Here is a 14,236-nt window from a genome sequence, read left to right on the forward strand (position 1 = left end):
GCAGTAAAATGTATACATCAAATTACATTTTGACTTTGGAACCGGAATGGAGAAATATAGTTAAATACTGTCTGTAGAGGTGCTAGTTTTTTTAGCATCATAAAAGCTGATAGGACTTAAAACACATGTTTCAAAAAACAAATAAAGCAACACCTCACGGCACAACGCCTCACCCTTATATGACCTACTTGTTGTACTGACATGTATGTGTAACTGATAGACGCACACACTACATGTTAAACGGATGTAAATTGTTAAGACTTGTCTAATGTATTTGTCCCTGTGTCGGACCCCATTAAGACTAGCTGTCGCCATTGGCGTTGGCTAATGTGGATCCTAGTAAATCACATCAAAAATATGCATCCAAGCCGAACGGAAGTCTTATCAGAAACATGTTGGTCGTTTTCCATTTCCTTACTACCGCGTGTCATTTGGAAATTTTGCACAGAAAATCTTTTTGATTTTTCATTTTCTTACTGGGCTTTGCTCAGCGAAAGAAGCAGAGATATCAGTGAAAAATTAACCCATTGAAACATTGATTCCATCATTTATGACGAGCAAGGGTTTATTTCGTCTTCTAGGGCAACATATTAAAATCAAGTTTAGGTCAAATATTTTTTTTAACAGTTATTGTGGGTGTTGCGAAATGATTGTAATATGACAGGAGACAAGCTACATGTACACCATTATACGTTGACTAACAAATACCCTACCAAAATGTCGGAAATAAGTAGAAACAGATCTAAATTAGGCAACAAAAAAAATGCAGCCCCTGTCAAAATCGTTTCGCCACCTTTTCATATTTGCGGGTTAGGGTCGGGTGCAGGCCTCCGATTTTCACTTTATCACATATCGGGCGGTTGCAGATAAGTTATTAGCAATTGGGGGTGCGGCTGAGCAAACAGCTGAACCACACACAACCTGCGAGCGTACCCTTTTCATTTAACCACACCCTTTGAGCTATGACGCAGTTTCTTTTCGGTGTAAACGGAAGTGAACAATAAACATTTCCACGTTAACGTTTTTTAAAATTGTTGTTGTTTAACACCATGGAACTCAAAATATTATACATTTAACCGCACTGCATCACATACTTAGCCCATGTAGTCTTTAATTCGCGTTGGATAGAGGACTTGGTTTTATGTATGTTGTTATCTAGCTAGGTAACGCTAGCTAGCGGATAACGTTAGCTAACAATGGCTAACTGTATGGTTTTTCACACTCAAATAGCCTCCGTCATGGAGGTGCTAGCAAATGCAGCCGTGGCAGAGATTTGTAAACTCGTAGACGACGACTATGCAGAGTTTCGTTTGGAAATTTCTCAAAGCCAGAAAGAAAACAGGACATTACGGAGGAAACTACAGCTACTTGAACTGAAGGTGTCACGGGAACGCATACTACCCAGTCGTCCCAGCAGTGTCAAAATCCTTGACCGATACAGAAGCATAGCAAGAGGTACGTTTCCCGTCGCAGTTCATAGATAGCTTAGTGCCAGTCTCCCCTTTCCTCTCTGTACACGTGTTTATATGTGTTACCCAGAATTGGGTCTTGGTCAGTTTTTGAATAGTGTGCAGTAATTCCTCTGATTACTTATCTTGTGCAAAGACATTCTAGCCAGATACTTGATTTACTGCATTTTCTATTATTTACTCAATGAAAACAGTATGATGCATGGATCATACATCAATCGATAAATAGTATATTAAGAAGTTATGAGCAGTTACCTTACATCCTTGCCAAATCTTGTCAATAGTGTACAATATACCAATTAGCATTGACAGTAGCTAACCAGCACCTCTTTTCCCTCAATCATTCTCTCAGGTGAGGGACATCTCCCCGGAGGCCACAGCAGTGTTGTGAAGCCAACAGTACAAAATAGATGGAGAGATGACCAACCAATCACTGTTGATGAGGGGAGTGGAACCGCAACCCAGCATGTTATTGTGATAGAAGTTAGTGTAATAGTGTTGCATAAAAAAGACTTACTATGTAATTCAAATGTGGCCAGTTTATTTCAGAAAGGCTCCCCTCAGCTATTCACTTGTTGGCATGGACATCCTTATTTATCTGCCATAGGGGAGCTTGTGAGATTTCACTATGACATTATCAAATTCTTAAGGGTCAGTAGCCTACATTGGGTGTACAATTATCAATTACAGCATTATTTATTCTGTTGCGAATAATATTTACACAGAACAAAAATATAAATGCAACAAACTGTTAGTTCCATATTTCATGAGCTGAAAAATTATCCCTAAAATTTCTAATCTATGGATTTCACAACTGGAAATACAGATCTGGTCACAGATACCTCTAAAAAATGGGCCTCAGGATCTCATGACAATCTTTGTGCATTCAAATTCCACTGACCTCCGTGATGCTGCATCGGCTCCTGGGCTGCACTGGGGTGGTAGTGAGGTCCTCCGTGGCTACAGGGTGTGCCACTCCAGTCTAGTTGTCTCTGCTGTGTTGTGAGTCCTCTTCTTCAGACCTTTCCAGCTTGACTCCAGGATGTTCGTTGTCTGTAGATTATGCCTGCCCATACCATAACCCCACCATGGGGCACTTTGTTCACAACATTGACAGAAAACCGCTCACCTCACGACGCCATACACATGGTCTGTGGTTGTGAGGCTGGTTGGACGTACTGCCAAATTCTCTAAAACAAAGTTGGAGGTGGTTTATGGTAGAGAAATTAACATTTCATTATCTGGCAACAGCTCTGTTGGACATTCCTGCAGTCAGCATGCCAATTGCAAACTCCCTCAAACCTTGAGTCATCTGTGGCATTGTGTGACAACTGCACATTGTAGTGGCCTTTTATTGTCCCCAGCACAAGGTGAACCTGTGCAATGACACCTGTCAAGAGGATGGTTTATTTTGGCAAAGGAGAAATGCTCACTAACAGGGATGTAAACACATTTGTGCACATTTGAGAGAAAGAAGCTTTGTGTGTGTATGGAACATTTCTGGGATATTTTATTTCAGCTCATGGAACATGGGACCAACACTTTCCATGTTGCATTTGTTCAGTGTATATCAGTACACTCAAAACCTACTACAACAATTCTATTCAATCAAGTAAGCCACATGTAGCAAATATGGCATGGCAATTTTTGTTAACCAAATTTGACACGCATTGAACTCCATATAAAAACTCTACACTTAGTGAGCAAAAAAAGAAACACCACCTCCTGGAGAAGAGATTGTATGCCCACTTATCCCTTTAGCGTTGCCTCTTCCTCTCTACTTCAAGTCGCCATGAAGCCGTCACATACATTGTGGGAGGCGCTATTGGTCAAGCAATCATTAGGGTGTTTTTGTTTGACCCATGCAAATGTGGCCAAATATGTGGCTGAAAAAGGAACTAAGTTTGCCACATTTCAAAGGTACAAAATGTAAAGTGATGTGAGACGTCTCGAATTGTACACGTGTTATGTTTCCAGTTTGAGTGTGTGATATGGGGTTATATAAAAGTTTATTTTGACATTCATACAGACAAACTTTTATAAACAATAGCAGCTATTTGGACATGTGCCATGTTGATCTGGGCCTTGTTGGAAAACCACTACAGTGCCTGACTTTTGGCTGTGGCAGATGCACCTCCCGATTTCACTCCTCGACTTGCGTCTAGTGGGTTTCTTACCACTCAAACAAGCCCATTGTTGCCTAATGCACCATGAAAGTTGTACTTTCTTGTTCCTCGTTTTGTAGGTTAATAATTTGCATTGTGAAATTCATAAAACGCAGTCATATAAGACAATGTGTTTCCGAGTGAATTTAGTTACCATATACCGGTTTTCAACTTATGACGGTCAAGAAGCACAAAGCCGAAAAGTTAGAACTGTTCAATTAGAACTACAACTCCCACCAGCTGTACAAGTCTTTGTCTTTCAACAGTTTGCCTGTCTAAAAACCTTTTTTCTTTGTTGCCTTTTTAAAAAGTACTGGCTGGCAACGTTCAGTTAAAAGGTTCCAGTGTAATTTAATATAAAAGACATAAAACCAACTAACTAACAGGGTTTTATTGTCCTGTGAGTCCTCAACTCACGCAAGAATATTAACAAGGCTGCTGAGTTGTAGTTCAAATGAGACTAACTTTTGCCAATGTGTCTTACTTCTTGAGCGTCAAATGTTTTTGGATTTGATCAAATGAATACGAATATAATTTTATATATCTTAGGGCCGCGTTTTCATGAATTTGATGATATAAGCTTGAAGCCCGTTCAAAAACCATATGGGACTGGAAACTGGCAGGACTATCATAATAACCTCTCCTTGTGTCAGTCTGCAGATGCTGCAGGTCCTGGGGTCAAGCTGGAAAGGTCTGAAGGAGAGGAGGACCCACAACACAGCAGAGACAACCAGACTGGAGTGGCACCCCCTGTAGCCATGGAGGACCTCACCACCACCCCAGTGCAGCCCAGGAGCCGACGCAGCGTCACGGAGGTCAGTGGAACGCAGAACACCGTCCTCAAGTCAGAGACAGATACAAAGACTTTAGCGGTGCTGGAGCAACTGGGCTGTCCTCCTCCCACCCGCTCAGAGTATCTACTTCACGGTAACCTGAGCCCGAGGACGGTTCTGTCCCACCGGGACTCAGGTGACGCGTTACAGACTGGAAATGATCCATCCTGTTCATATGTTACAGAGATGATACCTGGTGACATGCCTGTGGGTCTAGATAAACAGACTAATGCAATGAGAGGGGACTGGAACCAGTACAGTAGTAGTGTATACTCTGAAGGGTGCCTAGATAAGAAAGGGGAGGGTCTGGTCTTAGATGAGATGACTGTGAAAGTGGAGGGTGACGCTCCTCTGACATGGAATCCAGACGAAACTCACTTAGGAGAACAACACTCACAGGGCAACACCGGTGAATTCTTAGACTACGGGGAAAGCTTAGAGACAAATCTAAATGTCGCGACCCACTCCGCTTTACACATGTTAAGGGAATGCGAACCAGTGTCCAAGTTGATGGGGCCTTGTGATTCGCATGGCCGCGTCCTTTTTGATCAGGTATTGAAGTCAAACGACAGGGCTAGGGCCCAGGGAGGGGCCGCAGCGTCAGGCAATAGTAAAGCGAAACGGTTCCTCTGCATGTTCTGTAACAAAGGCTTCAGCTGCATCCAGAAGGTGGAGATGCACCAGAGGGTCCACACAGGGGAGAAACCCTTCAGCTGTACCCAGTGTCATATGCGCTTCGCTGAGGCTGGAAACCTGAAGAGGCACCAGAGGGTCCACACAGGGGAGAAACCGTTCAGCTGCCACCTTTGCCGGGTCAGTTTCTCCCACTCATTCAACCTGAAAAGGCACCAGAGGGTCCACACAGGGGAGAACCCGGCCCCCAGTGTGAGAAGAGGTTCTCCCACCAGCACCAGCTGAAGCTGCACCTGAAGGTCCACACGGGAGAGAGGCCCTTTGCCTGTACGCACTGCTGGAAGAGGTTCTCAGAGGAGATACCTCAGGATACGCCAGCAGAAAAACCATCCCACTCGATAGCTTCTGACGTTTAGATCAAACCCTGCATTAAAGACAAAATATAATTTGTTGTTGGCAGAAAATATCCACAGATAAATTTTAAATAACGAGAGTAGCACATTTCAATGTTAAATATTGCATCCAGACATTGTGATATAAGGTGTATATACACTGAGTGTACAAAACATTAAACACCTGCTCTTTCCATAACACTGACCAGGTGAATCCAGGTGAAAGCTACGATCCTTTATTAATATCACTTGTTAAATTCATTTCAAATCAGTGTAGATGAAGAGGAGACTGGTTAAAGAAGGATTTTTAAGCCTTGAGACATGGATTGTGCATGTGTTCCATTCAGAGGGTGAACGGGCACGACAAAAGATTTAAGTGACTTTGAACGGGGTATGGTCGTATGTGCCAGGTGCACCGGATTGAGTGTGTCAAGAACTGCAACGCTGCTGGGTACGACAAAAGAAGCTCAACAGTTTCATGCTCAACAGTTTCCTGTGTATGGGAAGCATTGGAGTCAACATGGGCCAGCGTCCCTGTGGAATGCTTTCGTCACCTTTTAGACTCCATTCACCGACGAATTGAGGCTGTTCTGAGGGCAAAATGGGGGTGATGCAACTCTATTAGGAAGGTGTTCCTAATGTTTTTTACACTTAATGTATATGCCTAAAAAGTCTGTTACATAGTGTTTTTACAGTGTAGCCTATATGATGTTCAGTTTCATTATTCCATTCAACTACTTAATTTGAATAAGTTCATGCTGACTCAACCTGTGGTTTTCATGGTGTATTTAAAACTTCTTTGTTTAATAAACATAATGAAAAGTCCCATTTTGTAAGACTTTCATTGAAACTCTTTAGTATACATCTTTCTCCATACACCGACAGCAGTTATAACCAATATACACTTACTACATCTACCTACACATACCCACACACTAACAAACACCTACTGTACATGTCAACATAAGTCAGACAAACCTGACTAACCTATCATAGCTGACTCATTTATCCACAACATATTTATGTCCACCATGATGGGTTTAACAGCAATGAAGTCATTCTGTAACTACAGTACAGGACTCCAACGTAGTGGGGATGGGTCAACACTCCATGTTGAAAGTGTGTTTATTATCTGTGTACTTACCTGAGGGAGTGTATCACCTTTCTCTTTCAGGAGGAGGAGGGTCCAGAGGTGCTGCTGGTGAAGGAAGAGGGCAGTGAGGAGGGTCTGGGGAACCCTGAGGAGACTATGGTCATGGAGGACAACCAGACTACACCTCTTGAACACACAGAGGAACCAGCTGAGCAGCACAGGACCACACACGGTCTCCCTGAGGTGAGCCCACTGTAAACTGTCTGAATGGTATTAGGTCAGGTCTCGTATCCACAAAGCCTCTCCATAGCAGGGTGCTCATATCATATTTCTTGACCCAACATCCTCACTGTATCTCTTAGTCAGTAGACATGGAGGATGGGATGCCTGATCTGCTGCTAGTCAAAGACGAGGCAGTAGAAGACCGACCAGAGAGCATTGACCTGCTGAGTGGACTAAAGATGGGTGGGCAAGGTAAGGGAGAAATACATATAGCACATTGTCTATCGCCAGGTGGTGTCACTCCTACGAGACGCTAGTTCCTCATAGTACCGGTTTCAATCCAAGTACCAATCCCATTTAGCAAACTCCAGAAAGTGCTGTGGTCAGATGACATGAAAATAGAGCTCTTTGGCGTCGAAAAACAGAAGCATATGATGGTGGATCTTTGATGTTATGGGGGTATTTAGTAGAGGTCGACCGATTAATCGGAATGGCCAATTAATTAGGACCGATTTCAAGTTTTCATAACAATCGGAAATCGGTATTTTTGGGCGCAGATTTAATAATAATAATAAAATGTTATTTTTTATACCTTCATTTAACTAGGCAAGTCAGTTAAAGAACACATTCGTATTTTCAATGACGACCTAGCAACGGTGGGTTAACTGCCTTGTTCAGGGGCAGAACGACAGATTTTCACCTTGTCAGCTCGGGGGATCCAATCTTGCAACCTTACAGTTAACTAGTCCAACGCAATAACGACCTGCCTCTCTCTCGTTGCACTCCACAAGGAGACTGCCTGTTACGCGAATGCAGTAAGCCAAGGTAAGTTGCTAGCTAGCATTAAACTTATCTTATAAAAAAAAACAATCAATCATAATCACTAGTTAACTACACATGGTTGATGATATTACTAGATATTATCTATTATCTGACTGAGCATACAAGTATCTAAGTATCTGACTGAGCGGTGGTAGGCAGAAGCAGGTGCATAAACATTCATTCAAACAGCACTTTCGTGTGTTTTGCCAGCAGCTCTTCGTTGTGCGTCAAGCATTGCGCTTTTTATGACTTCAAGCCTATCAACTCCCGAGATGAGGCTGGTGTAACCGAAGTGAAATGGCTAGCTAGTTAGTGCGCGGTAATAGCGTTTCAAACGTCACTCGCTCTGAGCCTTCTAGTAGTTGTTCCCCTTGCTCTGCATGGGTAGCGCTGCTTCGATGGTGGCTGTTGTCGTTGTGTTCCTGGTTCGAGCCCAGGGAGGAGCGAGGAGAGGGACGGAAGCTATACTGTTACACTGGCAATACTAAAGTGCCTATAAGAACATCCTATAGTCAAAGGTTAATGAAATACAAAATGGTAGAGGGAAATAGTCCTATAATAACTACACCCTAAAACTTCTTACCTAGGAATATTGAAGACTCATGTTAAAAGGAACCACCAGCTTTCATATGTTCTCATGTTCTGAGCAAGGAACTTAAACGTTAGCTTTCTTACATAGCACATATTGCACTTTTACGTTCTTCTCCAACACTTTGTTTTTGCATTATTTAAACCAAATTGAACATGTTTCATTATTTATTTGAGGCTAAATTGATTTTATTGATGTATTATATTAAGTTAAAATAAGTGTTCATTCAGTATTGTTGTAATTGTCATTATTACAAATTTTAAATGTAAAAAAGTGGCAGATTAATCTGTATCTGCTTTTTTGGTCCTCCAATAAATCGGTCTCCACGTTGAAAAATCATAAATCAGTCGACCTCTAGTATTTAGCTTCCTTTGGTCCTAGGGCCCCTGTTAAGGTCAACGACATCATGAACCTTTTTTGCCAAAAACCTTGTTGCCTCTGCCCTCTGCCTCTTCCAGCAAGACAATAACCTCAAGCACACATGAAAATCCACAAAAAAAATGGTTAATGGACCACAAAATCAACATTTTGCAATGGCCATTTCAGTCTCTGGACTTCAACCCCATTGAAAACCTGTGGTTTGAATTGAAGAGGGCAGTCCATAAGCACAAAGGATATCAAGGATCTGGAAAGATTCTGTATGGAATAATGGTCTATGATCATTGCCAATCTCATAAATAATTTTAGAAAAAATCTCTGTGTCGTTATCCTCGCAAGGGGAGGGGGCTGGAGTATTGAAAACGTGTGCCAATAACTTTGACGCCTATAAGATTTTTTTAAATGACTTGTAAACAAAATCTTTGACCGATTGTGTTATTATAAAATGATCATTTTTTGAGCATGTAATATAGCTCAGTATTTTTTATTATAGTCTTTTATGCTTATATTTATAATGAGGTGACTGTACATATTAGAACATAATATTGGATGTTCACAATTGTTTTCATTCAAGGTTTATAACAAGATGTCCATTCAATAGTACATGACATCAGAAAAACAATAGCATGCTATTGTAGGCCGGTCAAAATTTTGCAAGTTCGAGCAACAGCCCTAGCAGTGGAAGCTAGAACTCATGGAATCCCATTGTGATGCTGCGGGACACTATTTGGCATGACATGTTCACCCATACATTTTTTTTTTTTTTCATGGTTTAATAAAATGTCAATTCAAAAATGATTTACAGCAGAAAAACATCTCTACCATATGGCTCAAATGTTAGACGATTTACTCAGAGAATTTAGCATAATTAGAGTGAATAGAATGCCATCTCGGCTATGGTCAAAAAGTAGTCACTGCTAATAAATATACCTCAATGAATAGTGATGCGCCTAGCTGTTCTTTTTTATTCATTCACAAAATTAAATCAATACAACTTATGTTTACATACAAAAACACACATTATAATGTATGAACTTGACCAGGTAATTGACTTAATCTCCATATGTAGAGTTCTCTGCCATGTTTGTAGAGTAATTTTTTTTACCTCTTCCTACAGTTGGTTGGCTAGAGGCTAACAGAGACTGGGGGGCCATCTTGGATTCCCAAACTCAGACGGGTGCAGCCAAGGGCCCAGGGGACAACATCACTGAGCAGGCCAGGACCAGAGGCAACATAGTGGAAGACAGTGGATGGGATAGCGCCCTCAACTCTGGGCTGGTGAACAACACTGTTAACCACAGCCAGAAACAGACAGTGGAACACAAAACAACATACGAACTTAGTCTCCATGACAACAGACTGGCTGAGACCAGGGGGAGGTGTAGATTTGGTCCACGGGGACAGAGAGGTGTCCGTATGCAGCTGGAGAGAACAGACACAGACTCAGCTAGCGATGCGCCGTCCTGCTCCTATAGTTGTGATTCAGAGAGACTGATGGCGCCTCAGGTTACCCCCCTAACAGGTGCTGCCTTCAGCCTGCCTTCTATAGGATCTATCAACTGGAACATGGACCCTGCGACAACACAGACACTTCCTGGCCTTCATCCTCCTCACACTCTCCTAATGTTAAACCATACCTCAGGCAATAGTGCCTCAACACTAAATGGGTACACAAGCCCATTGACAAATGACAGTAGTAGTATTAATGCTGTCAGTCGATCTGGTGGCAAAGAGAAGCGCTTCCCGTGTCCTTTCTGTGGGAAAGCCTTCAGTTTCCCTAAACAGGTGCAGATCCACCAGAGGGTCCACACAGGGGTAAAACCCTTCAGCTGTACCCAGTGTCACATGTGCTTCGCTCAGACTGGTGACCTGAAGAGGCACCAGAGGGTCCACACCGGGGAGAAACCATATAGCTGCCCCCAGTGTGAGAAGAGGTTCTCCCGCAAGCACCAGCTGAATAGGCACCTGAAGGTTCATACGGGAGAGAGGCCATTCGCCTGTACGCAATGCAGGAAGAGGTTCTCAGAGAGGAGCAACCTCAGGATACACCAGCAGAAAGACCATTCCACTCTATGACATAGAAAGGAACCGTATCACTCAATACCTTCTGAGGTTTAGATTAAACCCAGCATTAAAGAGAAATAATAATTTTCATTGTTGTCAGCAGAAAAGATCCACAGATGCATTTGGAATGACAGATTTCAGTGTTGAAATTCCTCGGTAGAATATTGCATCCAGACATTGTGATATACACTGAGTGTACAAAACATTAAGGATACCTTCCAAATATTTATTTGCACCCCCCATTTTGCCCTCAGAACAGCCTCAATACGTAGGGGCATGGACTCTACAAAGTGTCGAAAGCATTCCACCGGGATGCTGGTTCATATTGACTCCAATGCTTCCCACAGTCGTGTCAAATTGTCTATGTTCTTTGGCTGGTGGACCATTCTTGATACATATGGGAAACTGTTGAGTGTGAAAAACCCAGTAGCATTGCGGTTCTTGACACAAACTGTTGCGCCCGGCACCTAATACGATACCCCGTTCAAAAGCACTTAAATATTTTGACTTGCCCATTCACCCTCTGAATGGCACACATACACGATCCATGACTCAACTGTCTCAAGGTTAAAAATCCTCCTTTAACCAGTCTCCTCCCCTTCATCTATGCTGATTGATGTGATGACAATAAGAGATCATATTTCTTTCACGTAATTAGTCTGTCATGGAAAGAACAAGTGTTCATAATGTTTTGTACACAGTAATTTATACACTGAACAAAAATATAAAACGCAACATGCAACAATTTAAAAGATTTTACTGAGTTATAGAAATCAGTCAATTGAAATAAATTAATTAGGCCCTAATCTATGGATTCACATGACTGGGCAGGGGTGCAGCCATGGGTGGACCTTGCAGCCATGGGTGACCTCAGCCAGTCAGAATGAGTTTATCCACACAAAAGGGCTTTATTACATACAGAAAATACTCCTCAGCACCCCCTCAGACTATCCTGCAGGCAAAGAAGCCGGATGCTCAGGTCCTGGGCTGGCATGGCTACACGTGGTCTGCGGTTGTGAGGCCGGTTGGACGTACTGCCAAATCCTCTAAAACGAAATGAACATTCAATTGCCTGGCAACAGCTCTGGTGGATATTTCTGCAGTCTGCATGCCAATTGCAGGCTCCCTCAACTTGAGACATCTGTGCAAGTGTTGTGTGACAAAACTGCACATTTTAAAGTGTCCTTTTATTGGCCCCAGCACAAGGTGCACCTGTGTAATTACCATACTGTTTAATCAGTTTCTTGATATGCCACACTTGTCAGGTGGATTGATTATCTTGGCTAAGGAGAAATGCTCACTAACAGGGATGTAACTAATGTATGCATAGAATGAGAGAAATATGCTTTTTGTGTGTATGGAAAATCTCTGGAATCTTTTATTTCAACTCATGAGAGATGGGACTAACACTTTACATGTTGCATTTATTTTTGTTCAGTGTACATAAACTCTCAGTACATACATTTTTACGAATTAACTTCACAGATCTTCATTGTGAAGGGTTTAAACACTCTTTCCCATGCTCGTTCAATGAACCATTAATGAATGAACATGCACATGTTGAACGGTCGTTAAGACAGTAACAGCTTGCAGACGGTAGGCAATTAAGGTCATTTATGAAAATTGACACTAGAGAGGCCTTTCTACTGACACTGAAAAACAAAAGAAAGATGCCCAGGGTCCCTGCTCATCTGCATGAACGTGCCTTAGGCATGCTGCAAGGAGGCATGAGGACTGCAGATGTGGCCAGGGCAATAAATTGCATTGTCCGTATTGCGAGACAACCAAGACAGCGCTACAGGGAGACAGGACGGACAGTTGATCGTCCTCGCAATGGTTGTTGTTATTTAGACGTTTATTAACACCATTTTGGAACTCAAAATGACACATTTAACAGCACAGCATCACATACTTACCCCATGTAGACTTTAATTCGCGTTGGAGACTGGACTTGGTTGATCGGTGTTCTTTAGGTAAGGCTAGGTAGCTTCTAACAATTATGGCTAACTGTATGGTTTTTCACACTCAAATAGCCTCCATCATGGAGGTGCTAGCGAATGCAGCCGTGGCAGAGATCTGTAAACTCGTAGACGACGACTATGAAGTGTTTCGTTTGGACATTTTTCAGAGTCAGAAAGAAAACGGCATTGCGGAGGAAACTACAGCTATTGGAACTGAAGGTGGCACGGAAGCGCGTCCTCGCCAGTCGTCCTAGTAGTGACACGATCGTCGACCGACATGGAGGAAGGTCAAGAGGTACATGTTGAAAGAGGCGGAGGCTGCGTCGCCTTTCATATTTAGCTCAGTGCCTGTCGCCCGGTTCCCCTCTGTACACGTGTTCAGATGTGTTACCCAGAATTGGGTTTTGGTCCGTTTTTGGATAAAAAAGTAATAATTCCCTTGATTCCCCTGATTACTTAGACACAAAATCATAGTCTAACTAGATTCTTGATTTAATGATTTTCCTATTATTTAGTCAATGAAAACAATATGCATCAATAAACAGTATATCAAGAAATTGAGAAGTATTACCTTACATCCTCGCCAATTGTAGACAGTGTAAATAAATATACAGCTGAGCATTGACAGTACCTAACCTAACCACCTCTTTTCCCCCAATGACTCTCTTAGGTGAAAGACATCTCACTGGAGGCCACAGGATCTCTGTGAAGACAGCGGGTCACAATACATGGAGAGATGACCAACCAATCACTGTTGATGAGGGGGGTGGAACCTCAACCCAGCATGTTATCATGATAGAGGTTTGTGTAATTGTGTTGCATAAAAAATGACAGTTACTTGGTAATTACAGTTAATTACAGTTACAGTTAAATGTGACCAGTTTATTTCAGAAAGGCTTCCCTCGGCTATTCACTTGCTTACATGTACATCCTCATTTATCTGCCATAGCCACCTGAGAGTCAACAAAAAAAGATTACAAAGAAACAAATGTGAACAAATATTTTTATAGAATTTTTTTAATCTATATGTGCACTGTAGTGGCCATTAGGACTCAGTTGATAGTAAATATGAACAGAGGACCTTTATTAACAAGCTCTTATTTAATCTGGAAAGAACATATGAATACTCAACAAACTATTCTAGAGATTATAAACAGCTATTAGAAACTATTTGATTATAATTGCACACACTTACCAAAAAATGTGCTAGTTGTGATGATAGCCATTTTGAAGAACCAAAAAGACAGAAGTATGAATATGACACCCCCACACGTGATATCATTTAAACGCCCAGAATGTCCTCTCAAATGTACAACAGGACCTGACACAGTGGCATGTATGGCCTTAGATCAAAAACTAATGTCCAAACAGAGAGGGCAAAAATGAATTGCTGAGTCTCAGGAGGATATGGGTGCTTGTGAGACTTCCCTACGACTTTGTTATCCAATTCAACTCATGTACTACCTCTCTTCTTGTGTCAGTCTGCAGATACAGAGGCGGCAGGTCCTGGAGGATCGTCTCTGGTCAAGCAGGAGAGGACTGAAGGAGAGGAGGACCCACGACACAGCAGAGACATCCAGACTGGAGCAGCGTCTAGAGCGCCCCCTGTAGCCAC

General features: G+C 42.3%; 2 protein-coding genes across 3 annotated transcripts in view; both read left to right on the forward strand.

Annotated features, from left to right (window-relative positions):
* Positions 1-14,236, forward strand: part of LOC112231940 (zinc finger protein 583) — a 969,163-nt gene that overhangs the window by 926,583 nt on the left and 28,344 nt on the right. The window lies entirely within an intron of this gene.
* LOC112231924 (zinc finger protein 777) lies at positions 934-10,785 on the forward strand. The gene is made up of 6 exons (XM_024398722.2): positions 934-1,455; positions 1,822-1,952; positions 4,288-4,449; positions 6,667-6,828; positions 6,948-7,059; positions 9,714-10,785. Exons 1-6 carry the CDS (start codon positions 1,197-1,199, stop codon positions 10,670-10,672), a joined length of 1,785 nt encoding a protein of 594 aa, XP_024254490.2. The 5' UTR covers positions 934-1,196; the 3' UTR covers positions 10,673-10,785.

Source organism: Oncorhynchus tshawytscha, linkage group LG34 (genome assembly GCF_018296145.1).
Source record: "Oncorhynchus tshawytscha isolate Ot180627B linkage group LG34, Otsh_v2.0, whole genome shotgun sequence".
Classification (NCBI taxonomy): Eukaryota; Metazoa; Chordata; class Actinopteri; order Salmoniformes; family Salmonidae; genus Oncorhynchus; species Oncorhynchus tshawytscha.